The sequence below is a fragment of the Chaetodon trifascialis genome, chromosome 3 (genome assembly GCF_039877785.1).
Source record: "Chaetodon trifascialis isolate fChaTrf1 chromosome 3, fChaTrf1.hap1, whole genome shotgun sequence".
Classification (NCBI taxonomy): Eukaryota; Metazoa; Chordata; class Actinopteri; order Chaetodontiformes; family Chaetodontidae; genus Chaetodon; species Chaetodon trifascialis.
The window spans coordinates 5,194,278-5,217,614 of record NC_092058.1 but is presented as its reverse complement, the minus strand read 5'-3'; the positions used below and the strand labels follow the sequence as shown (position 1 = coordinate 5,217,614).

Sequence of the window (23,337 nt, the reverse complement as noted above, 5' to 3'; positions counted from 1 at the left end):
CTACTCACTGGATGTTTTGTCACGGTGTAAATTGGACGTGATGGAACGTAGATCCTTCAGACTTGAAGCCACATCCACAGGCTCCCTGGAGCACGTTGTGAGTTTTTGTTCAGTGAGTCATAATCATTTCCTTTTGCTCGTCCTGGTTGCAGGGCACATTTCCTGCAGGGGATCTATGCTGTAGAAGACCTGGACAGACTGGTGGGTAGCAAGCTGCCCACTCTGAACCCCTCCACCTACTGGGAGATCAGCAACAGCAGTGGGGTAAGAATGGTGTAGTTGTGACAGAGCCACTGACACACATACAGTCTGTATGTTAACTTGTTTTGTTTTGTTCCAGGTGATCCGCATTGGAAACGCCTCCATCCTCACCCACAACCTGCCTGCAATCAATGGCTACATCCACATCATAAACCAGGTGTGAGAGTCAGCCTCTAAACAGCCAGGGGGGCCGAGTAGAGTAAACAACCTCCTGGTTTTTCATTTATATTTAGATCTTTACCAGTATTGGAGCTACTTTATCCTGATGGTGGCACTAGAGGAAGGATCGTGGGGTTGTTGAAAGGGTTCATCCTCTGGAGGCCATAAACGTCCACAGCAAAGTCCATGACAAACTGGTGTGTTAAACAGAGAAACAACATAATCCTTAGAGGCCCAGGGAAACAGTCTTAGTTTTCATAACATCTCAGTGGAAAAATATTTAATATTAAATATATATATATATTTTTTTTTTACTGGATGAAAGCAAATTTGAGTCTGTGATGTTCCAAGAAAAACATTCTGTTTGTTTGTTTCCATGTGGTCAGGTTCTGACCCCGTCCCGCTCAGTCCTCCCCCCCGAACCTCCCACCCTGATGGCCTTCCTGAACTCCTCTTCCAACTTCACTCTGTTCAGACAATACACTCTGGTAAGATATCTGTCTGTTTACCTGTCTGTTTGTCTGAACTCAGATTTGTTAATCTTTCTGTGTGTGTGTGTGTGTTTTACAGATGTACAATTTGTCAGTGCATCTGAGTGCAGCTGATTTTACCCTCCTGCTGCCAACAGATGATGCCATCAGGCAGCACCTCAGCAGGACTAACTCCTCCCTCCTGGTAGGTCCAGATTAGATGTGCCAGTGCTGCCCTGCAAACCCTCCACCATGATGGAAAACGCACAAAAATTGAATAATGAATAACATTTTCTTTATGTGCTGCAGCACACTGTATGTCTGCTCTGTAAATCACTTGTCCCTTCTTTGAGAAAAAAGTCAGAGACCACTTATTTTTAAGCTCCATATTGCATGAAGTGCTGGCGTTAGCGCTCTATCATAAACATAGCACATGATCACATGCAGTTTCATCAGCCTATCCCACAACACAAGAGCCACAGACTTTCACAACAAACCACATCAGCTTTCCTGCTAAACTCTCCTGATTGAGCTTAAAAACATAAACGCTAGCAGCTCCACAGCAGCAACAAGGCACTCCTTCACAAATTCAGCTTCTTAGCTTTGTGCTCTCTCACCACAAAGCGTTTCTGTGTAATTCTGTCAGAATGTGGTCTTATGAGAGCTCCTTGTTGGGCATCCAAACTTTGCCAAAGAGTGCTTTATCCAAGTGCATCTGTCCTTGCAGTTTAACATGTTTTAAGCTGTAATGATGCTCGAGATTACCCGATGACATCTCATCTATACATTGAGACATTTTTCTGGCTCTTATCTCGTGAAGATGATGTCCTCAGTCTGAATTCCACGTAAAAAAGTCTGATTGGATTGTTTTTCCGGTTTGGCAGCTGAACTTAATCTGAAGAACTCAGAGATGTGGGCGGTGATTATCAGTGAACCAGAATTATTTTTTATCACACCTCTTCTGTCTGTCTCTTTGTGCGTCTCTGTATTTGTCTGTCTCTCTGTTCAGGACTCTGATGTGCTCAAGTACCATGTGATTCCCAATGAGCTGCTGTTCCCTGACCACCTGTCTGATGGCATGTTCAAAACTACACTGTTGGGCAACGACTACCAGGTCCTGTTCCACTTAAACAACAAAAACGAGGTAATAACAGTCAAACCAGCACAACCTTCACGGTCATGCGACCAACCTTCCAGACGTTTTGTCACTGCAGATCATTGGACTCGTCTGTTAAACGACCACGCTGCTCGTTTGCATTCCTCGCAGTCATTAGATTGATTTCCTTCCTTCCAGGCAGCACTGAGTTTCATTTCATTGTAAATATTGAATGAAGAGAAATAATCCATCACACTCAAAATCTTTTTTTTTTCTTCAGTTAAAGTTAGTGAACTAATTTTATCAGGTTGTGCTGTTGAGAGCATATTTACCTGTGGCTGTGTTCAAGGACTTTCTGACATCTAAGAGTCAGCAGCAGAATAGCATAATCAATACAAGAAATAAGTAAACTCACATTACCCTTTTCACTGCATCCATATTTGCGTATTATTTGTCTTCTGAGTTAGATTTTTATGACAGCGATTGTCAATGAAATGCTTCTCTGTAGCTGACTGTCAGTTTGAGGATGAATGCGTCACTGAGGAGAGTTTCTGCTCACTGCTGCATTATGCAGGTTATAGCAGAAACTTTGACAGAAAATTCAACCTTCCTAAATGTTGACTGTGATGGATTATCACTATGCAGCCAGATTCAAGTCTCTAAACTGAAACCGGTGGCTGCCTGGAAAGAAGGAAATCAATCTAAAAAGTGATGGCATGATTGGAAAGAAGACCTTCAATCTTCACCAGTCAGATAGAGAGAAGAGTCTGAGTTGTTTCTCCTCCTCTTGTCCTCCAGACAGTTGTGAATGACGTTCTCCTTGATGGCGGTTTCACTGAGACCCAGGGCGGTGTCATCACAGTCCTCCCTGAGGTCCTCAAAGTCCACCGTAACAGATGCAGCAAACAGGTCACCCTGCAGGTCAACGTAAGGATGGAGGGAGTGATGGATGGATGAACGGAGAATGGATCAGTGGACAGATGGATGGATGGAGTGGTGGACAGATGATGGGTGGATGTATGAGCAGGTGGAGGGACGAATGAGTGAATAGACAGATGATTTAATAAATGGAAGGATGAAGCTGTTGCTTTGGTTCATGAATGTAAACAGGCTGAGTGAAGGGTTGGGCCGTATGGCAGCATATGCTGTGCGATGGTAGAAATGTGTCCACTGCTAGAGATTTTGGAAATACTGTTTTTACTGTGGGAGCTGTCCTTGTCTAAATCTGTTCTCAGCCAATCACAACACTGGTCCCATCGCTTTGAAACTGCTGAGCCAGTCACAGTGAAGCATAACAACAGCAGCTCAACAAATTAATATCCAGTAATTATATTGTTGTGGACGGTGCACTGAACATCTGCAGCCAGAGACGATGTTGGTTTTTAGTGGAATGACAATAGAAATAAAACATGGAGTTGTTGGTGCTGGTGAAGCAGTTTGTATGATTGTATCAAACAGATGGTGTTTCAGTTTTAATGTCACTGTATCATCACGTACAATATAAATAAATGGAACTTTAATGGTCACATTATATCATAATTTTTGTGACTTGGATATGTTGTTTCTGCATTAATCTCTGTAATCTGGTGTCGCCTGCATAAACAGGCAGAATACCAAGTTATAACCCAAAAGTCTGAAGTGTGCAGAGATGTGTGGGGTTATTTTGTTGCTGCCTGATGTCATTTACACATCATTTAATTAAGGTTAACATAGCTGAACAACCTTGCATAGTGGCACTGCGGTCTGGTGCAGCTGTTCTTAAATCGGAAGCTGCTGATTTCACATTACTGGTGAACCACACTAAACTTTTTTTTTACTGCTCATTTAAATGCATCTCCTGGCTGAGGAGTGTTTAATTAAAAGAGTTTATTTAAAATTTAAGCGTTATTCCCGTAATGCACCTCATTTTCTCAAAGTATTTTGTTTGGTCTTGTGGACAAAATCATTGGATTAGCAGTGTGCAGATTCTGCTGCAGATACAGATGTGGTTCTTAGACATTTATTTTCAGGATGCATTGATAAATGGATGGATGGATGGATAAATGGATGGATGGATGGATGGATGGATGGATGGATGGATGGATGGATGGATGGATGGATGGATGGATGGATGGCAATTATCCCAACCCCTCTCGCCCTCTCTCTGTTCTTATCTCCAGGGAAGGTGTGCAGACTGTGAAGGACCACCTCGATGCCTATACAGCTACAAACCAGTAAGAAAGCTGCTACTCTACGGGGGGTGGGCACAATAACACAAACACCTGTGCAGCATCATCTAGAAACACGATCTACAGCCTCAATAGTGACCCCCGAGTTAAATCACCCACCAGATTCAAACATTCACAAAGTCAGGATCGAGAGGATTACATTATGTTTATCAGGTGGTTGGGGTTGTTTGCAGCACACTGAAAAAAATCTGTCTGAGTCCAGTTTTTACTCTTTGAGCAGGTGTAATTGACAAAATGAAGTAAGCTCAGCCATCAGTCTTTCTCAGTCATCTTTGTAAGTACAATTGTTCTCTCAAAGCTCAGAGTCTGGCTTTCTAATGTGTTTGATTGCAGATTAAAGAACAGTTTCCAGCCAACATGCGACCCAACTGTAAATACAGGAAACGCGTTGGATCCAGGAGGAAGTCCGTGCCAGGATGTGTCATCAAATGTCTTCGATTAATCACGGTTCGCTGACACTAACACTAGCACTTTAGTTCTACCAGTATAAACTGGCTCTGAATCATTTTAATTCATTTAATTGGAGTCGACTCTCCAGTAACAGGATAAAAATAACAGCAGCTCATTAAATCTTTGATCAGTCTTGTTCTCAGCAGAGGACACTCTTTAGTCTCCATTTTCACTCAGTCTCTTTGGCTGTGTTTTAACCTCCAGTCCAGTAAATATTCTTGACTACAGTTTTGCCACTAGTACAGAAACAAGCCGTAATGTTGTTGTTCTAATTACTGCAATACTATTACTGTACTGATACCTGCAAGAATTAGCTGGTTGTTAGTGTTATGTAGCAAATACTAGTAACTAACTATTACTAAAAAACATCACTTTAAACAAATCAGGTCATCAGTGGTGCAGATTCCAGGCCTGAAAAGGTGTAATAATAATAATAATAATAATAAAACTGATGGTCTGTCCTGCAGGATTTCTCCTGTTGCCCCGGTTACTACGGCCATGAGTGCTTCAAATGCCCCGGGGATATTGGCAGCTGGTGCTCCAATCACGGGGAGTGTCAGGATGGCAACCACGGTAACGGCGAGTGCCGATGCTACGAAGGTTTCCATGGCACTGCATGCGAGGACTGTGAGCCGGGACGCTATGGAGTCAACTGCACCTCCAGTGAGGAACACACACACACACACACACACACACACACACACACACACACACACACGCACACACACACACACCATGACAGAAACACTCCTGAACACACAGAAAGAAGTTTTTTCTGCCTTAATGTAATTCTGCCACAAGGGGGCGTTTACTCGATCAGATTGACCAAAGAACAAGAGCAGACTTCATGAAACATTATCGAGGCCTCATGGCAGATGTAGTTGTTGACTGCTAAAAAAGAAATGTGTGTGTGTGTGTGTGTGTGTGTTGCAGAGTGCGTGTGCAATCATGGGAAGTGTGAGGACGGTCTGGCAGGAAGTGGCAAGTGTGTGTGTTATAAAGGTTGGAAAGGCGCTTCCTGCTCTATAGGTAAGACACACACACACACACACACACACACATACATGCGCACAGTGAAATTGTATCCACACTCAATATTTTCTGTACCCTGTTATCACCTGAAATCTTTATGTGTGTGTCTGTGTGTGTCTCAGAGATTAAAGATGACGCCTGTGGAGGTGTGTGTGACGAGAACGCCAAGTAAGTCCTCCAGTTGTTGTGACAGCTAGTGCGTGCGTGCGTGCGTGCGTGCGTGCGTGCGTGCGTGCGTGCGTGCGTGCTCAGTGTGTGATCTGGATCAAGAACCACTGGACTTGGAGAAGATGTAAATTTACCCAGAATACACTGGGACAAGTGAAAGACGACCTACCTGACTGTCTGAAATCATTCACCATGGCATGTTCACTATTTTGTGTTGTTGTCTAAATGTCTAGCAAGAATTGTTAGACCCTTTTATTAATTATTTTTTTTGAAAACACTGTTTATTGATTTTTCTTTGCAGCAAAATGACAAAGATGAACAATGATACCCCCCACCTTCCCAGGACCCTTCCCAATGAGACAGAACAAAACAAAACATTGCATTACCTAGTTAATCAGTCACAGCAGCTTGTCTTTTAGCACTGAGATAATCTACAAACCAATTACAGGATTATTCATCAAATCCACAGAATCTACATGTTTCAAAAGAATTTTATGATCGACAGTATTAGATCCGTCAATTCAAAGGACGACACAGTCGTCTTTATTATCTGATGCACGTTTGGCGTCATTCAGGACTTTCATTGTGAGCAGGGTGAGTGCATATTCAATGACGAATACCTGCACCTCTGTTCAAGGGAGAGATGCTAATGTCCACCCAAAATGTGACTACATTTGGACCTTAAAAGTTGCTAAATCTAGTAGTAGTTTGCAGCACTGCAGTAGTAGTGTTCAAAAATGTTATTACTCAGCACAAGGATGTCATCTGTTTACCAGAGCATTCTGATGGATTTCTGCTTTTATTGGGTAGTTGACTGCTAACATGCTGCTAACTAATCAGCTGCCTTCGAGCGATCAATTTGGAATCTGTGTTGATCTGTAAACTTTTTTCAACTGTGAATGGGGACAAAGTTTCTGAATCACATTTACTAACATAGTTGAATTACTTGTAGTTGACCCTTTACTGATGTAGCCAGCTAATAGAGTTGTTTGTTGATTGAACTACAGTCAATGGGAAATGTAGATGTAATCGTTATATATGACACATATAAGTCATACAATGAGGAGACATTCTTTGCCCGATTAAAGTACAGTTCTGGCACTATTCTCTATTTTTCTTATTAATATAATAAATATACGGTCTGTCAAAATATAATATAGAGTCAAAATAATCTGCAGTGTGTGTGTTCATGGTCATTATGGAACATGTTTGTAATTGATCTCTATGGCACAGAGGAATAAGATATATACAGTGTAATGTATGCTTTGGTCACACACATAAGACTTGTTAATAGAATAGGATACATTTATTGTTGGTTTGTGTCTGCTGATGACATTTGTTCATGATGAGAAAAATGTAGAATATTGCCAGACTTTAAACATGCCAAATTGGTTGCAGATGATCGCTGCTTCCAGCTTCAGACAAAATCTGTGACAGATATTGAACAGTTTGTCCTCTGCTGCAGTTGTATAACAGGGCCGAAGGGTTCAGCTGCTGTCTGTGTGTGTGTGGCTGGATATGACGGCAACGGAACGTACTGTAAAGGTAAACACACACAGACACACATACACATTCTGGACAAATATCAAATTTGATTATTTTCTCTCTCTCTTTGACAGAGCTGGATATGTGCAGCAGGTATAACGGTGGATGTTCAGAGTTTGCTGTCTGCACAAAGGTCTCAGCAGGAGAGAGAACCTGTTCCTGTAGAGAGGGCTACACTGGAGATGGGGTCGTCTGCCTGGGTATGTAGTCCTGAGCCTCCGTACCAAGACCTGTGAGAGTCTTAAAATGTTAAATATAAATTAGAAAAATTGTGAATTCAAAGACTTGAAAGTGGCTAAATACTGAGCCTCCAAGGGATTGTTTGTTCTGAGCTCCTTTTGCATTAACTTATAATATTTTTTGCATTCCCACTGATCCATACTATCAGTTAATGTTTTGTTCCAGTTCAGTTGGAATACTCTGCAAGTTTAGGGAAACCATCTGCAGATACTACAGAAAGGAAAGCCGATGTGACACTTTACATTGTACATTTATTGCTCAATAGTCCTTTGAAACAGCCAAACTTCAGTATACAGCCAGTGGTTGTGAGTAAAGCTGCTCTGCCTGTTTGTGGTGATTGAAGCCGTGGCTGTGGATTTGGTTAATGCACGATTGCTTGCCTTCAATCATGGATGAATTTACGATGCTATGGATTTGGCTACTAATGTACTGATTGCCAGACAGCAGCAGAGTGAACAGGCTGTGGCTGGGGTGAGCTCTGTGCGGGCGCCTCACCGATATCACTGATGCTCAGTAGACGCATACCAATGATGTACTGATTTTACCCCCCGGCATTAAGTCTCTGGTTGATGAAGGTGATGTCATCCAGAAACCTCACAACAGACTCCTCTCCATGTCTGGGATTGCAATTGTGGGTGTACAGTTTGAACAGGAGGGGTCTGAGCACATAGCCCTGGGGGGGCTCCAGCACTAGAGTGAAGGAGTCTATGGTCTGTAGTCCTGCACTCAGATGCAGATTATGGCACTCAAGCCCAGAGTGCTGAGCCCCCCAACTAATTTCAATGAGGGAGATTGGTGGTGAGGGTCCAGGCTGGCTGGGATGTTGTCTTTGATATGATAGAGAACTATGTTGTCAAAGCACTTCAAAAGAATGGTGTTGAGTGCCACCAGGCAGTTGTCATTTTGACTAGACATTGCAGACTTTCAGGCACAGGAACAATGGTGGCTGTCTTGAAGCTGGTGGGAAAACCCTCCTCTGACAGTGACATGTTAAAAATGCCAGTAATAACATCAACTTGTTGGTTGGCACATGTCTAAATAGATGACCAGGGATGTTATCAGGCCCAGCAGCTTAACTCTTACTCACTCATTTATCTCACATCTCTCTTGGATTCTGAGAGTAGAAGGTCCTCTGGAGGCGTAGTAGGAGTAGGAGTAGTCTTGGCAGCTGAGCAGGAGGGAACAACATCTGAACACTGTAAATCTTTCTGGTTTACATGTTGTATGTGTCGTAAAACTTTATTTCCAATGTGTTGTGTGTTCACAGAGATGGATGGTTGTCTGGTCAACAATGGAGGCTGCCACAAGTCAGCAGAGTGCATCAGAACAGGCCCCAACACTGTAAGACATCACTGTACTGGAGTCATTTGTCAGATTTCTTTGCTGCACAGTTAAACCAAACCCAACACAGTCTTGAGACTCAGTTCAGTTAGGGTCTAAGCCAGTTAAATTGTTCTCTATTTCAGCCATCCAACCAGTCTGAAACGCTTTTCTCCCATCAAAACTGAGCTTTTCTGAAATTGCTGCCATTTATGTTAATCTTCAAGGGTAACTTTGGTATTTTCCATTCACAGAATCAATAATTTTCTCATCATAAAATGCACTTTGTTCAAACTCAACAGAAACAAAATGAAACTCACCAAAACCTTCTTGGTATATCGTCTTCTGTTCCAACAATTGCCACCTCTGGTTTGTTCAAAATAAACCCTGAATTCACAGAGTTAGATGTGAAATTATTCTCATTTTTTTCACATCTAATGCAGTGAATTAAGAGTTTATTTCGACCAAACCAGAATTGGTGATTATTTGAACAATGGAAAGACGAACCAAGACTTGTGCATGAAAACCCCTGGTTTAACTGAATTAGCTAAACCACATTATTTGCATGACAGGATGACCAGCTGGACAAAATGGGCAGCTGGTTGCCTGACTTTACTGGTTGCCACTTGGTCTGTGGAAATTAGATTCTGATATGTGTGTATGCACATCTTAAGTACAGAATCATCTGAAATGATGACGCCATCATTTTAATCTAATCTTGAGGCCCAACCTCGTTGAGTCTCAAATCTGGTTGATTATGTGCTTCTTTGGTGAGTATTGCATCTTCAAATGACTTGAAAAAAAGATCTTTGCAAACAGTACTGTGTTTGCAGCTTTAAAGAAGTCATTTGATGCAGATTCACTGGTGGAAAAACAGAAGTTATGGAAAATTGATAATTGATTGATTGATTAGGAGGGAACAGATGGATGCAGTGATTAGCTGTTTTACTGACTGACTGTTTTCTGTCTGCTCTGTTGTCATCTCCAGACCTCCTGTAGGTGTTTGGTGGGCTTTCAGGGATCAGGGAGGTTCTGTTATCCTACAAACCCCTGCAGAAATGTATGTATATGTGTCATTGTGCTGAATCTTGTGCAGCCATCTGCTTTATTCTGTCCTGTTGGAAGATACTGACACTTGTTTTCTAAAAATTAAAAAAAAAAGGAATCTGAGGTGAGAGTAGCTGGAACTAGAAAATTTCCTCTGAGGAAATTTTGAAAGGACCACGGCGGCTACTGTTGGAGTGTGCACATTATGATGAGATTTAATTAATACTAGTAACATTATGATATTATATACAAGTAGCACACCTACGACAAACGTTCATTTTTCAAGTATTTATTTAGGCTCAGAGGTTGCCATGGCAACTTGAGGTGGTTGCCATTGACGATTAATTGACGATTTTTTTAGGCTCTCTCTGATGACCGATGATGTCACGCACTGTGACACGAACATTCCGTGCAATACACACCCATTATAATCTCAAAATTTCTCCAAAAATGAGCATCTTCATTAGGTATTCAAATCTGACAGTGAGCTGTTCCACGCAGATTTCACGTTCATACAGTGAGATCATTTGGACTATAGCAGTAATCATCAAGATGTTTCTTCAACTGATTTTTTTTTATTTTCTACTTTAAGCAAATCTTCAAACCTCATTTCTTCTGGATAATCAAGATAAATTCTGCAGAATGCAGCAGCAGAATAATAACAGTGAGCTCTCTGTGTTTGCAGCCCATTACCTCCAGCCGTACTGTTGGCTTATTTGGTGCATACACGTAAATTGCAACCCATTAAATTAATTAGCAAAGAATAAACAGCATGTATATTTAACAGTAGTCAACAGACAGTATTAATGGGAGCATTTGTTTGTCCTGTAAGATATTTCCCAAACTGCACAGATATGATTGTCTTCTGTAGGTGAACTAGGTCATTAAACCTTGTTTGCACTCGATAATATAGAAAGGGAACCAACCTTCATCAGATCAGAAGGATTTTATTTACTCTTTTCTTTTAATACTTATTCAATAATAATTAATGAAAACGGTAGATCAGTCTCATTGTCTGAAGCGTAAGTTCTCGATACAGTGATCGTCTATTTCCAGCTCAAAACGACACTCTCTGACAATGACTTAAACAAAAGAGAAGCGGCTCTTTCGGTGGCTATTTGACCCAGACAGATGGGTTGAGGCTGGCTGCAGAACTTCAGTCCAAAGAGGTCAATGATCGTTTGGCAAACTTCTCGGTTAATAATAAAGTTGGGAATACTTCCGGGAATACTTACAAAAATATTATTACGTGATTGCCTTAATGGTTAAAGAAAAGAAGAGTTCGGCTTTTACTTAAAAAACTTATGCGATTTAACGTGGCGAGGGAAAGTAGACAAAAGATTACAATAATGCGCCAACAGGTGGGGAAAAGACAACCGACGAGCAAAAATTGAAGTTACAAGAACTAAAGAAAACTAAAAATGCTGAAGAAGTGAAATGAAGTAAAAATGAAGTCAAGAAGAAAAGTGAGCATTTGGTGCAGACTGCGGCAAACAGGCCTTTGCGTGCTTTAGAATGATTCACAGGTGAACGCTGTTTTTCATCCTATAAAAAAACATTAACTAACGGTTGCCTGCGATGGCCTCATCTGCTTCTCACTATGGTCAATCTCAGAGTTTAAATGATTCATTTTCATTTTCAGTCACACTTCAACATTGTTTACAGTATGGATGTTCGCACATTTTGTTGATTAATGGCAACATTCTTCAATACTAATGCTAACCCATACGATAACTAACAGTAAACCAACTAATAGAACAAAGAAACAAGGACCGGCAGATTATATTTGGTGAATTAAGCACTACTAATTATAACTGTCTCATGTCACGTATCTAAAACGTAACCGCTACTAGTTTCTAGATGGCAGTATGGTTCCATGGTGGAAACCCGGACAAACATGCTTCATAAGCTAGAAACACGGAAAAAACATTGAGACCATACAAACAATGGGTTTAGTGCTGTGGGAACATCCAAAGTTGAATCAGACATATCGTTTGCATTATCCTGATGTGTTAGAAAAGAAGGCACACAAAACTGTTTGCACCGGGAATGTCTGATTTGCAACTTGTCATTGTTGTCCGGTTCTTGAAACCTCTTGAGACTTGTTAATCGCCAGTCCTGACGGTTTTAACGCCTTTATCTGGTGTGAAGCTGGAAGAAAGATTAACACCTTCCTGGAAACAGTTTCAATGATAAGTAACTCTTTGTAGTTGGAATGTTGTTTCCTCCCCAGCTCTCCTGGTGGAATGCGGGAGGGAAAGGTCAGATGCAGGTCTTGTTCTGCTACACTTCTGAGATGAGTTTGTAACATACTGACAGGAGTTTCAGTGTCCCCGAAACGTTTGTGGTAAAGTCTGGAGAAGAACAGTTTCCCGGAGAGAAGCTGTCCTGCTCTTCCTGTCAGCTCATTAAATGCTCTTGTGCTTTTAAAGGATGTAAAAGGACAAAAGGAGCTGACGTGCTCACTGAGCTTCTGAGCATTTATGAGAAACCTAAAACTTAGACAAATTCTATATTTTTTCATGTTTGCCTTGAGCAGCAGTGAGGCGAGAGATATTTGTGGCAGTATATAAACTGATGGATGACTCAGGTGATCAAAAACATTATCAATGATTTTGTTAAAACTGAAAATGGATGCAGGGCTGTTACTGCCTGTCCTATATCAGCAATTAAATCCATGTTGTGTGTGTGTGTGTGTGTGTGTGTGTGTGTGTGTGTGTGTGTGTGTGTGTGTGTGTGTGTGTGTGTGTGTGTGTGTGTGTGTGTGTGTGTGCATGTGTGCATGTGTGTGTGCAGAACAATGGCGGCTGCAGTAGACATGCTCACTGTGAGTACATGGGCCAGGGTCAAAGGAACTGTACCTGCCTCATAGGCCACGTGGGTGATGGCTTTGATTGTCGGGGAACCACCAACAATGTGAGTCACATGACCTCTGACCTCCCCCTGACTTCTGACCTCCCACTGCTGCACCCCTCCCTCCTCACAGGACGTTGTGTTGTCTGTCTTACAGGAGCTGTTCCGGCAGCCAGAGAACATCTACTTCCATCGAATGTTATCTGTGAGTGCTGTTGAAGTCCACGCAGTCAATAAAACCTAACGTCTCTTGCTGTTCTGTAGGTTGGACTTCTTTAATTTTTCGGTGGCACGGTGCTTACACATGATTTAATTAAAGCAATCATGAAATGAAAACTGTAATGATTCAAGTCCAACTGAAATACATTTTTGGCTAGAAATCAATATACAGCTCTTTGGGGTTTGTTTTGACTTGCATCTTCATTTAGTTAAAGTTATGATTAACAAAAGGCAGAATTTATTTTTTTATTTCACTGCTCTCTGCGGTCTCTTTGTATTTCTCAGATGTCAGGCACTCGCGGTCTTTACGGTGGCGGGCCGTTCACTGTCTTCGTTCCTGTTGAGGGAAACAGCGACTCCTCTGTGTGTACAACATCCTGTTTGTGTTTTATCTAATTTAGCTGTAAAAGTATTACTAATGTGACCTGAAGTTTTTAAGCAAGAAAAACTATACGGTCATTTACCTGTAGGCTGAAATCATACAATAAGTCAATATTTATATGTGAGTCTTGAGCATGGAATATCATTGCTGTTGCATGATAGGTGCTGCATATCATTGATTGGCGTGTGTGTGTGTGTGTGTGTGTGTGTGTGTGTGTGTGTGTGTGTGTGTGTGTGTGTAGTTTGAAGAATGGAACCAGGCTGGTCGTCTTGTTGATCTGGTTCTTTACCACGTTGTTTCCTGTGAGACTTTGACCTTGAGTGACCTCAAAACCACCCAGCTTGCTGTCTCAACGTCGGGATACACGCTGCACTTCAGCCTGCAGCAGGTAACACACAGGGCTCTATTTTTGACACCGCCGCCAGCGCAGCAGTATTTTCGAGTGGCGCAGGCAGGCGCACGACGCACTTGGTATTTTGGTAAACCGAGGCGTACAGAGGTGCGCCAGGATGGGCGTTGCGGTGCAGAAGGAGGGAGGTGTTGGCATAATGAGCTGGCGCATTGGAATTTTCGACCATTTCGGTCTGCGCCGGTGGCGTAAAAGTGCACTGAAAGCTCACCACCCCAGACCTGGTCAACTCTGTGCGCCAGCGGCGCAAGTGGATTTTCGTAAACTGGCGGAGTCGTGCGCTCACGTCACCAACACCTCACAGTCAGGTTCCCACAGTGTCTGGCATTTCACTGCGATCAATAATTAGCAACAGCCACAATTCAATGCAACTATCTGAGTCAGCACATACAGTCAGACCTAAATTTATATATTTTGATCGGTATCTCATCGAACGCACCCTGCGATCAATAATTAGCAACAGCCACGATTCAATGCAAGTATCTGAGTCAGCACATACAGTCAGACCAAAATTTTGATCAGCATCTCATCTGACGACATCGCAAGCGTGTTCGGCGCTTGGTCACTCACCCTGACTGAATGTACACAGGTGGAACAGGGATGCGAACTAATCAGTTAACGTCGCTGTGCCAACCAGAAACAGCCGTGACATCCTACAGAGCATATATACTGCATCTATCTCAGAGCACTCGAGAGACAGAGAGAGACAGACACATGGAAAAAATGTAAGTGATGATTGTTGTCCGCTATTACCCACGTCATTTCGTCAGGACCTCATATTTAGACATCAGAATCAGAATCAGAAATCCTTTATTTATCCCCGAGGGGAAATTTTTGTTGCAGTGCTCCTTACAAGAATAGAATTAGAATAAAATTAGAAAAGAAAGAAAAGAGAGAGAACTATATATATAAAAAGCAAATATAAAAACAAAATATTTATATTGAGAAAATATATATAAACAAAATATACCACAAAATATAGAACAGAATATAAAACAATATATATATACACTGAGAAAAAATAAACAGTATATACAAACGGATGTCAGGAGACATGAATGACGTCAGTCTCCTCCTGGGAGAAGTTTTGGGCGTTGGACTTGCCACTTGCCATGCGCCTGGCCAGCGGCGTTCTTAAAGGTGAGGCGAGGAGCTGCTGTGATTGGTGTAGATTTGACTCGGCTGTGTCAAACCCACTCCACGCCTTCTCCCCTCCCTCTTTCCGAGTTGCGCCGCTGGGTGGGACTGAGATGAGAAGGAGGAGGAGATGCGCCGGTGGCGCAGCGCACGAAAATACCAAAGTCTGTGCCGCCACACCCCATTGGCGCAGCAGACCTGACTTTCCGCCACGCCTGCGCCGCGCTGGCGGCAGAGTCGAAAATAGAGCCCGCACACACAAACACAAACACACACACACACACACACACACACACACGCACACACATAGGCCAATCAGGCAGACAGGTGCTGGACTGAAGAGCACAGAATATTGATCATCAGCTTGATGTAGCAAAAGTCAGTATCTGTTTATAAATAAGGTTTCACTGTGTGAATGTAAGTTAATGAAACTCTTGGACTCACTCATCGACCCAATGCAGTCTTCAAAGTGAGCCTCTGAACAGTTTGTCTTATTTGTTTGTGGAGGACAGCAGCATTTATATTTTGACATTTTTTCCTGCAAAATCTGTTTGAATGTAAATTCAAATCTAACTTGCCACAATCAGTAGATTTGCTCACGTGGATTAAGAGAAACCACATCTGCTGAACGTTTACATGCAAATTTGTGCTGACAAACGGATGGAGAGTCTTAAACAGGCGAAGTTATCATATACTATTAGCTGTGTTGCACCACACACTTTTATTTAAGCTCTGCTGCAGCAGAAAGTCCTCCTCAGAGGAGACAGGACAGGACTCACTGTCACAAATATGTTTGTCCATGTCCTTGAGTGAGACTCTGAACCCCGAATTGCTGAGGTGAGATGAGGTGAGTGTGTTGGTGTGATTTTCAGTGGAGTTTATCTTTAGTAGCTCCACATGGAACAGGTTGTCATGGAGTTGTTAGCAGACAGTGTGACCTCTGATGGCATGTGCTATTATATAATTCAAAATGACTCATGTCTGTCAACAGACAGCTGTTGAGGGGGATAAGCAAGTTTGAGTTTGGCTGAAAATCCCTCTCTCCAGCTGTCTCTGCATCTTCATCCCTGTCACGGTACACCTTTCCACTCACGTCGTCTTTGTTTCTTCCTGTCTGCATCACCTCTCCTGTCTTTCTCTCCCTGCAGGGTTCAGTCTGGGTCAACAACAGATCGAGGATTGTGAAGAGTGATTACACCACATCTAATGGAGTCATTCACCACATCGACACGCTGTTGACGCCCTATAGGCTGCAGGACAAACCAAGCATCAAGCCTAACATGGTGCTCTGAGTTTGATTCAATTAATAAGTGACTGATGATCAATCAGACTTGACAGACAGGCAGTGTGACCCCTCTCTCTCTCCTTCTTTCTCTCTCTCTCTGTGTAGATGAACTTCACCGCAGCAGCTGCGTTTTATGGCTACAGCCGCTTCTACAAACTTGTGGAGGTAAAAAGTAAAAAACGAAAAAACATAGACCAGGCTATCAATAACGTGAATATCAAGACACCAGAATACCAATAACCTGAATAGTAAACAGTGGAGGTACATATGCTGACAGAGTAACAAGACAGGAAGGAAGGAAGGCAGTCCAAACAGGCAAACAAATCAAAGCTGCAGGCTGGAAAGTCCAGAAAGATCATCCAGAAGTTCAGATAGGCAGGAAACAGGAATTTAGCAGTCTTGCAGGGAATGAGTGGGAATGGGCGGGTCAGTTACTGCAGGGATGATGAGGTAAAGTGGAAACAGGTGAGACAGTGGACGTGGAAGGTCAGGTAACTGCGGGGCAGAAGGGAGTGGCTGAGATGGCGGGGGGAATCCAGTGGCCTCGTAGAGAATGGCAGGGAGCAGGTTTGTAGAAGTGGGAACGTGGCCGGAAGGAAGGACTGAGAAGCAGATTGTGACATGTACTCAGCTAGAAGGAGACTGCAGAACGGACTGCTATTATACTTTATTTTAAGACTTAATGGGCTCCGCTTTGGTGCCGGCGGTAAACTGGTGAACTGGCAGTTTCAGTGCACAGTTTTTATTTTCTTGTCTGCACCAGTTTTGTATCCAAGGGTAGGAGAGGCGCAGTCAATGGAGAGCAATTGCCAGCAGCCACTAAGACAAAATCACATCAACAGTTGCATTTTAATGGGTATGTCAGTCTGTAGAAAATATAAAATTGTAGAGCCAAATGAAAGAGTCAAGACTCAGCGTACATATGAAAGGTGTTCTGTGATTGTGAAGATGTCTGTGTGGGTGTTTGTGTGCATGCACCTCTGCCAACTAAAGTCACGCAAACTGGCTTGTGTGCTCTTTGTAAAGTTTATGGACCAAAGGTAATGTTCAAATGTGGAGATAACATTGTACAGTTATATACGTATAATGCAAAAAGATATGAGCTCAGACTTGGTATCAGCATATTCTCAATGTTAAAGGATTGGGATTGGAGCAGAAAACAACTACTGTTAATACTATTACGACTATTATTATCACTGATCTGTGCTCTGTGCTCTTGGTGCAGGATGCAGGGTTACTCCCGGTGCTCCAGTTGTCCATCCACCAGCCCTTCACCATGTTCTGGCCCACAGACAAAGCCCTCAACTCCCTGCCAGCAGAAAGACAGCTCTGGCTCTCCAGCCCCGACCACCAAGACCAGCTGGCTGCTACTGTGAAGGCTCACATCATACGCAACTCCAGGGTAAGAGGAGGGAGGCAGGAGGAGGAGGAAGATGGTCGTAAGAGGATCAGTAACAAAGCAGTTACTTTGACATGAGTTCAATTTGAAAATATAATTACAAGCCAAAAGGACAACAGTGAGTACAAAACGCACCAGTGTGGTACTACAACTAGTGATTATGATGGTCAAAGGTCACTATCAGCTCATAAGACACATTTTTGTCCGTAACTCAAAAATTTGTGCTTACTATGACAAAATTTCACACAAATGTCTCATAGTGGAAAATGAAGTGATTACATTTTATATCCACAAGGTCAAAGGTCAACTTCCCTGTGACATCATAGGATCCTGAATCGCTGACACTAATCTTGAAACTGTGCTGACTGTAGAGATCTTCTGTGCTGCCGGGTTGAACGTGTGTGTGAAGCATCCATGTTTTGTGTACAGTGTAGCTTCTTCACAGCATCATCCATGTTTGAAGCATTGTCCCACCACAAGCTGATTGATTCTGTTGATATTGATCTTCAGGTGATTGTCGTTGTTTCTGTCAGTTCAACTTCCATTTCACCAAAAACACACTGAATACTACTGGTACTACTACTACTACTACTACTGGTATTCAGCGGCCCGGTGGCTGAGCTGAATGCACTGCATGATAGACAGATAAAACAAAAACCAGTAAGAAAGTTTAAGTGAGTTTTATTTTGTTTCTGTCGCGTTTGATAAAATAACTTTCACTAAATGGGGTCTGGTGGCTTTGGCAAGAGCGATATAACAGTTGCTTCCGGTTAAACGAAACACATCTTACTCTCTAACAAAACTGTCTGTCTGTAGGGATCCTTTCCATTATGTTATCAGACACAGAATAACAATCTGAGCTTGTCAGTGGCAAAACATTGACGGTGTGCAAAAGCCCAAAGGGATAAAGTTGCTGCTGGCTGTAGCGCTCTCGCTCAATACTGGACCAATTTCAAAAATTGTTGTCCCCTTTAGACACTTAGACAAAAAAACATGGGGAAGAAGGGTCCATGATCACTGATAACGTGACTTCAATTTCTCCCCGTTTGTCTGGGACGCTGAAGTCTTCCAGGACAGGTGGAACGGCACTGACTGGAACCGCACACAGCCTCACTGTCATTGATCGAAACTGACACGTAGGTCAAACTGGTCATTCGAGTAATTCAACTCAGTACAGGACATTATTTTATTTGGACATTATTTTATTGACAGCCCAAAGGAGAGGAAAGATCATAGGGTCATGAATGATGACATGAATCAATCAAGCCAAAATTAAAAAGGAGGTGAGAAGCACTGCCTGTTGTAGCTCTAGAAACAGCTCCTTATGGTTTTGTGTGTGTGTGTGTGCGTGTGCGTGCATGTGTGTGTAGGTGATGAGCCTCAGTCAGCCTGATAAATACTCGTCCTTCCGTACCATGCACGGATCCACCATCAAGTACAGCTGTGACAAGACCCTGGTGGTAAGAAAACACACACACACACACACACACACACACACACACACACACACACACACACACACACACACACACACACACACATCAAACAGGTAGTCATGTTGGCTTCTGCACCTGGCAGATGGCTGTTGCTATAGTAACTGGTATTGTCTCATTACCATGGTGATGTTGGAGAGAACACGGTTTCTTATTGACGACAACAATAACATCCTTGTTGTGACAGTCAGCAGTCGCTGTCTGAAAGCTTCAAACGGATCTGTTGTTGTTCTTTAGCTCTGCTCTGCGTCATGTTCACACGGACTTATCACCAACGAACCAAAGCTGTAAACAAGAAGTGACCTGAGCTGACAGGTAACACGTTGGCTGTATGTACATGGACCCAAAGGTTCCACTAATCAGAATAAAAAGGCCTCATGTGACCACCTCAGTCAGCTTTAGAGGGTGGTATAATCCGTTGACATATCTGTTCAATGTGTACCTTCTGATGAACAAAGAAATAAAAAAAATACTTTTAAAGGGCAGCAGGATGGATGTGTGTATCTCCCAGTTGGAGTTTCTCCATTGTCGTGGGGCGTCGTGGAGATCCTCAGTGAAACCCGGAGCAGAGCTTTGAGTTGTCTTTGTTTTTGTGATGGTGAACTGGATTGGACAGATCTGTTTTGGGGATAAAAGGGCGTGTGGGACAACTGTGAGACAAGTCTTTACCACACACACACATACCGTTCATCTCATTTTTTATTTTGTGGCCTGTCTAATTTTCGATGTGTTGCTGCTTTTTTTTTTTTCGAATTATTTTGCCAATAAGAAATAATTTCATGAGTAATATAGTTGTTTGTCAAAGTTTATTTTGCATTAGTAAATAAAGATAAGCGTTTGCAGAGAGATAACACAGGTTATAGGTATTTCGCATGGATATGTGTTCAGGTGTAGGGTTAGGGTTAGGGTGATATTACAAATATCTACACCACAGATATACAGTTTGCTTTCTTCAACTTTGATGGTGTGTGTGTGTGTGTGTGTGTGTGTGTGTGTGTGTGTGTGTGTGTGTGTGTGTGTGTGTGTGTGTGTGTGTGTGTGTGTGTGTGAGTGCGCGTGTGTGCATGTGTGTGTGTGTGTGTGTGTCTGAATGTTCAGGGAGCTGTGTTGATTAACGATAACGCAGCCAGGTTAGTGGAGCGCCACCTGACCTTCAAAGAGGGCCTGGCCTATGGCATCGACCAGTTACTGGAGCCCCCTGGTCTGGGAGCGCACTGTGATACCTTGGAGAACAGAACCACTTACGTAAGTATTCCTATGCTATTATTTTTAAGACTGCTGCTGTAACACTCACAACACAACTGCTAATGCTTGTACTATAAAGTAAATAGTGAAATAAGTACCGATATTAGTACAATTTTTTTTTTTTTTTACCTATTTTTGCATCTGTTGTTCTTGCATAGTCTGTTGATCAGGGCATTTTTGGACAGTTTTCCTGGTGGCACAAACACAAGACATGACAAAACAACAGCTCAGACACAGTCAAATGCTATTGTGACTGAGCCGTACCAGCATGTTAACAGTAAGGTTGCCAGCTTTAATAACTCACCCATTAACTACATCACCAAGTTCCTAGAACAAAGAACTTTATGAAGACACATGGATGAATTCTGCATGCCACTTTCTGATGTGTCCAGGCCGTAATACAGCTACAACCATTAGCCTTTGTCCTCGTATTGGAAGCTTTCTGTCTTAAAATCTTCAATCTCAAAAGGGACGCTGCGGACGCTGCTTCAACCCTCCATCCTGCCCCTTCAGGCACCAAGACACGGTAAAATCTGTAAAAAAAAAAAACTCTAAACATGAGCAGCTTGTACAAGGCATAAACTATGTGGAGAGATAAATGTCAGTCCTGCCTTCTTCCAGAGAAAGACGGAGAGTTGTTTGAACTTTCGCACCAGGTACAGGTTGGGGTACTCACCTTGGTTTAGCGAACTGGACGATCCTTTCAGTCGGAGAGGATGTAAGAGAGTTTGTCAGTTTCCTTCTTGGGTCCAGAAGTGCTGCAAAAACCACTACGGCCCAGACTGTCAAGGTAAGGAAGGAAGGCAGGCACATAGGGAAGATGCTCAGACACACATTTATCTCAGGGTTCTGGAGAAAATCTTGTGTCCCGTAGAGGCTCCAGTGCTCGTTTTTAGGACCTCTCCATTGGGCCATTTAAGTCTAGGTTTCATCCTCTGGAAGGCTGGAATGGGATCAGGACATTGCACATTAGATTCAGATACTTCTTGTGTGCATGAGGGAATTTTGTTTGCATGTTGCTGCTGAAAGAAGATTCATAATGTCAGTAAAAGCAATTGAAATCATCCTCTGGGACTGATTTTATGCAATCTCACCAGCATTTGAGCAGATCGTCTCCTTTGGACCACAGTGCTGTTGTATTTGTTGCTGATTGGTTATTACCTGACTTTTACAAATCCTTTCCTGAGGCAGTTGTGTAATGGTTGAAAATGTCCACTTCCAGAAACAGTTCTGGTTGGTTTTGTTGTGGTTATGAACATCTTCCCTGTTGTGTCGTTTTATTGTCACAGCAGACATTTTGACATGTGGTAGCAGAAGTATAAATGACACCGTAGTGTTGAAGAAAGCAGACTGTTAAAGTTATTGGTTATGTCTGTGTTTGACAAATCAACCAACACAGTTTTTTTGACTCCAGCCCATCCTCGTGTGTTTCAGTTTGTGCAGGTGGTGTGGAGGCCCCTTGTGGCAACCATGGTGTCTGCGATGATGATGTGCGTGGTTCAGGAAGATGTACGTGCAACCAGGGCTTCAGAGGAAAAGCCTGCGAACTGTGTGCCACCGGTTATTATGGCCCCAACTGCACAGGTACCCCAGAAACAGGAAACCCTAAACTAAAGGACAGTGTGTTTTAACTAAAGCAAGACATCAGACTTTCTATCTGTGAGATCTACCTTTCAGAAGAAAATACCAGAATAAAGTAATATGATTCTCTGTGGACAGTTTCACAGTAAAATCATCATGTTTTAGTTTTTAGCATCATACATTAGTGTATTCTCTTGAAGCACGGATCTCCATCTGACATTTGTTTTCAGTGAATGTGGTGAGACACTGAGTCCAGTTGAAAGGTTTCGTACCAATAGCCAGTTGTAGGTTGATAAATACCCACATTCAAACTCTGAAACCTTTAATATCTCCTCTCTGTTTATCAACAAAGGCCAACCTTCAAAATATTCACATAGAAGCTTCTCACGTTCATCCTGGGCTGGCCATTGCTCTCACTGGTTGAAGTGAAGCGGATTCTTTCATCAGTACACACCTGTTTATATAAGCCAGGTAGCTCCTGTATCACCTTGTTTCATGAGTGAATATGAGGCCACTGATGTGCGGTCATGAGGAGCGGCGATCATGGCCAGCAGAGGGTTTGCAGCTGACATAACTGCTGGACATATGGAGTAGATTACCCTTCTTCAGATTGGTTGTTGTTGTTTTCACCACCAACAATCTCCACAAGCTTCAGAAACCTGTCTGAGAAAACTCAAGAAGGCCGAGCTGACTAATCACAGCTCTTGTTGTCCCGATGTGGTATCTCCTTTTCTGCTGTAGCCACGATGTGTAGCTCCATCTTTGAGGAGGCGAGCGTTACTGAGCCTACGCACAAACCTGCCGTCGCCGTTCCGATTATGATTCCAGCTATAAGACCACAACAGAAATGAAAACTTTAATTTATCCTCCAATAATGTCTTTTTAATCCCCCGCCCCCCCAAAAAAATCTGAAATCAGCAGACAGTCTCACCCCCACCAGCTCTCCTGCAGTCTGTCGCCATAGCAACAGTCCACACTCACCATCACACAGCTGGGTGTGTTTCCAGCTCAGGACAAACCTGCCAGCTGTCTTCACTCAGTCACCCAGCAGACCCAGTTCAAAACACGAGCCAGCTGCTGATCATCTGCCATTCAGGTTTCAAAGTTTTAGCGATCTCCTCGATGTCTGTGAACACACCAGTCTGCCGGCTGTGGAGAGGAAGCCAGTCAGAGGTGTGAATCAGCGGCTCGTTCAAAACTCTTTGTCAATGCAGTTGGGAACAAAACCCATCGCCATGGTTACTGAATTAATCCCAAACTGATCCAGAATCAGAGACTGATTTAAACCGCTGAATGTCTCATCAGGTTTGTACAAAAC

General features: G+C 42.8%; 1 protein-coding gene across 1 annotated transcript in view; it reads left to right on the top strand.

Annotated features, from left to right (window-relative positions):
- stab1 (stabilin 1) overlaps positions 1 to 23,337 on the top strand; it is a 78,984-nt gene that overhangs the window by 32,626 nt on the left and 23,021 nt on the right. Inside the window, exons 30-56 of the mRNA XM_070994234.1 lie at positions 153 to 264; positions 341 to 418; positions 807 to 908; positions 991 to 1,095; positions 1,900 to 2,034; positions 2,785 to 2,913; positions 4,146 to 4,199; positions 4,548 to 4,661; positions 5,132 to 5,327; positions 5,598 to 5,693; positions 5,819 to 5,864; positions 7,330 to 7,409; positions 7,484 to 7,609; positions 8,917 to 8,990; positions 9,958 to 10,029; positions 12,813 to 12,932; positions 13,027 to 13,074; positions 13,374 to 13,451; positions 13,712 to 13,858; positions 16,165 to 16,299; positions 16,407 to 16,466; positions 17,527 to 17,703; positions 19,071 to 19,160; positions 20,292 to 20,438; positions 20,908 to 20,964; positions 21,060 to 21,228; positions 21,873 to 22,022. Of these exons, the coding sequence (XP_070850335.1) occupies positions 153 to 264; positions 341 to 418; positions 807 to 908; positions 991 to 1,095; positions 1,900 to 2,034; positions 2,785 to 2,913; positions 4,146 to 4,199; positions 4,548 to 4,661; positions 5,132 to 5,327; positions 5,598 to 5,693; positions 5,819 to 5,864; positions 7,330 to 7,409; positions 7,484 to 7,609; positions 8,917 to 8,990; positions 9,958 to 10,029; positions 12,813 to 12,932; positions 13,027 to 13,074; positions 13,374 to 13,451; positions 13,712 to 13,858; positions 16,165 to 16,299; positions 16,407 to 16,466; positions 17,527 to 17,703; positions 19,071 to 19,160; positions 20,292 to 20,438; positions 20,908 to 20,964; positions 21,060 to 21,228; positions 21,873 to 22,022 (2,897 nt within the window). The remainder of the gene's footprint in view (positions 1 to 152; positions 265 to 340; positions 419 to 806; positions 909 to 990; positions 1,096 to 1,899; positions 2,035 to 2,784; positions 2,914 to 4,145; positions 4,200 to 4,547; positions 4,662 to 5,131; positions 5,328 to 5,597; positions 5,694 to 5,818; positions 5,865 to 7,329; positions 7,410 to 7,483; positions 7,610 to 8,916; positions 8,991 to 9,957; positions 10,030 to 12,812; positions 12,933 to 13,026; positions 13,075 to 13,373; positions 13,452 to 13,711; positions 13,859 to 16,164; positions 16,300 to 16,406; positions 16,467 to 17,526; positions 17,704 to 19,070; positions 19,161 to 20,291; positions 20,439 to 20,907; positions 20,965 to 21,059; positions 21,229 to 21,872; positions 22,023 to 23,337) is intronic.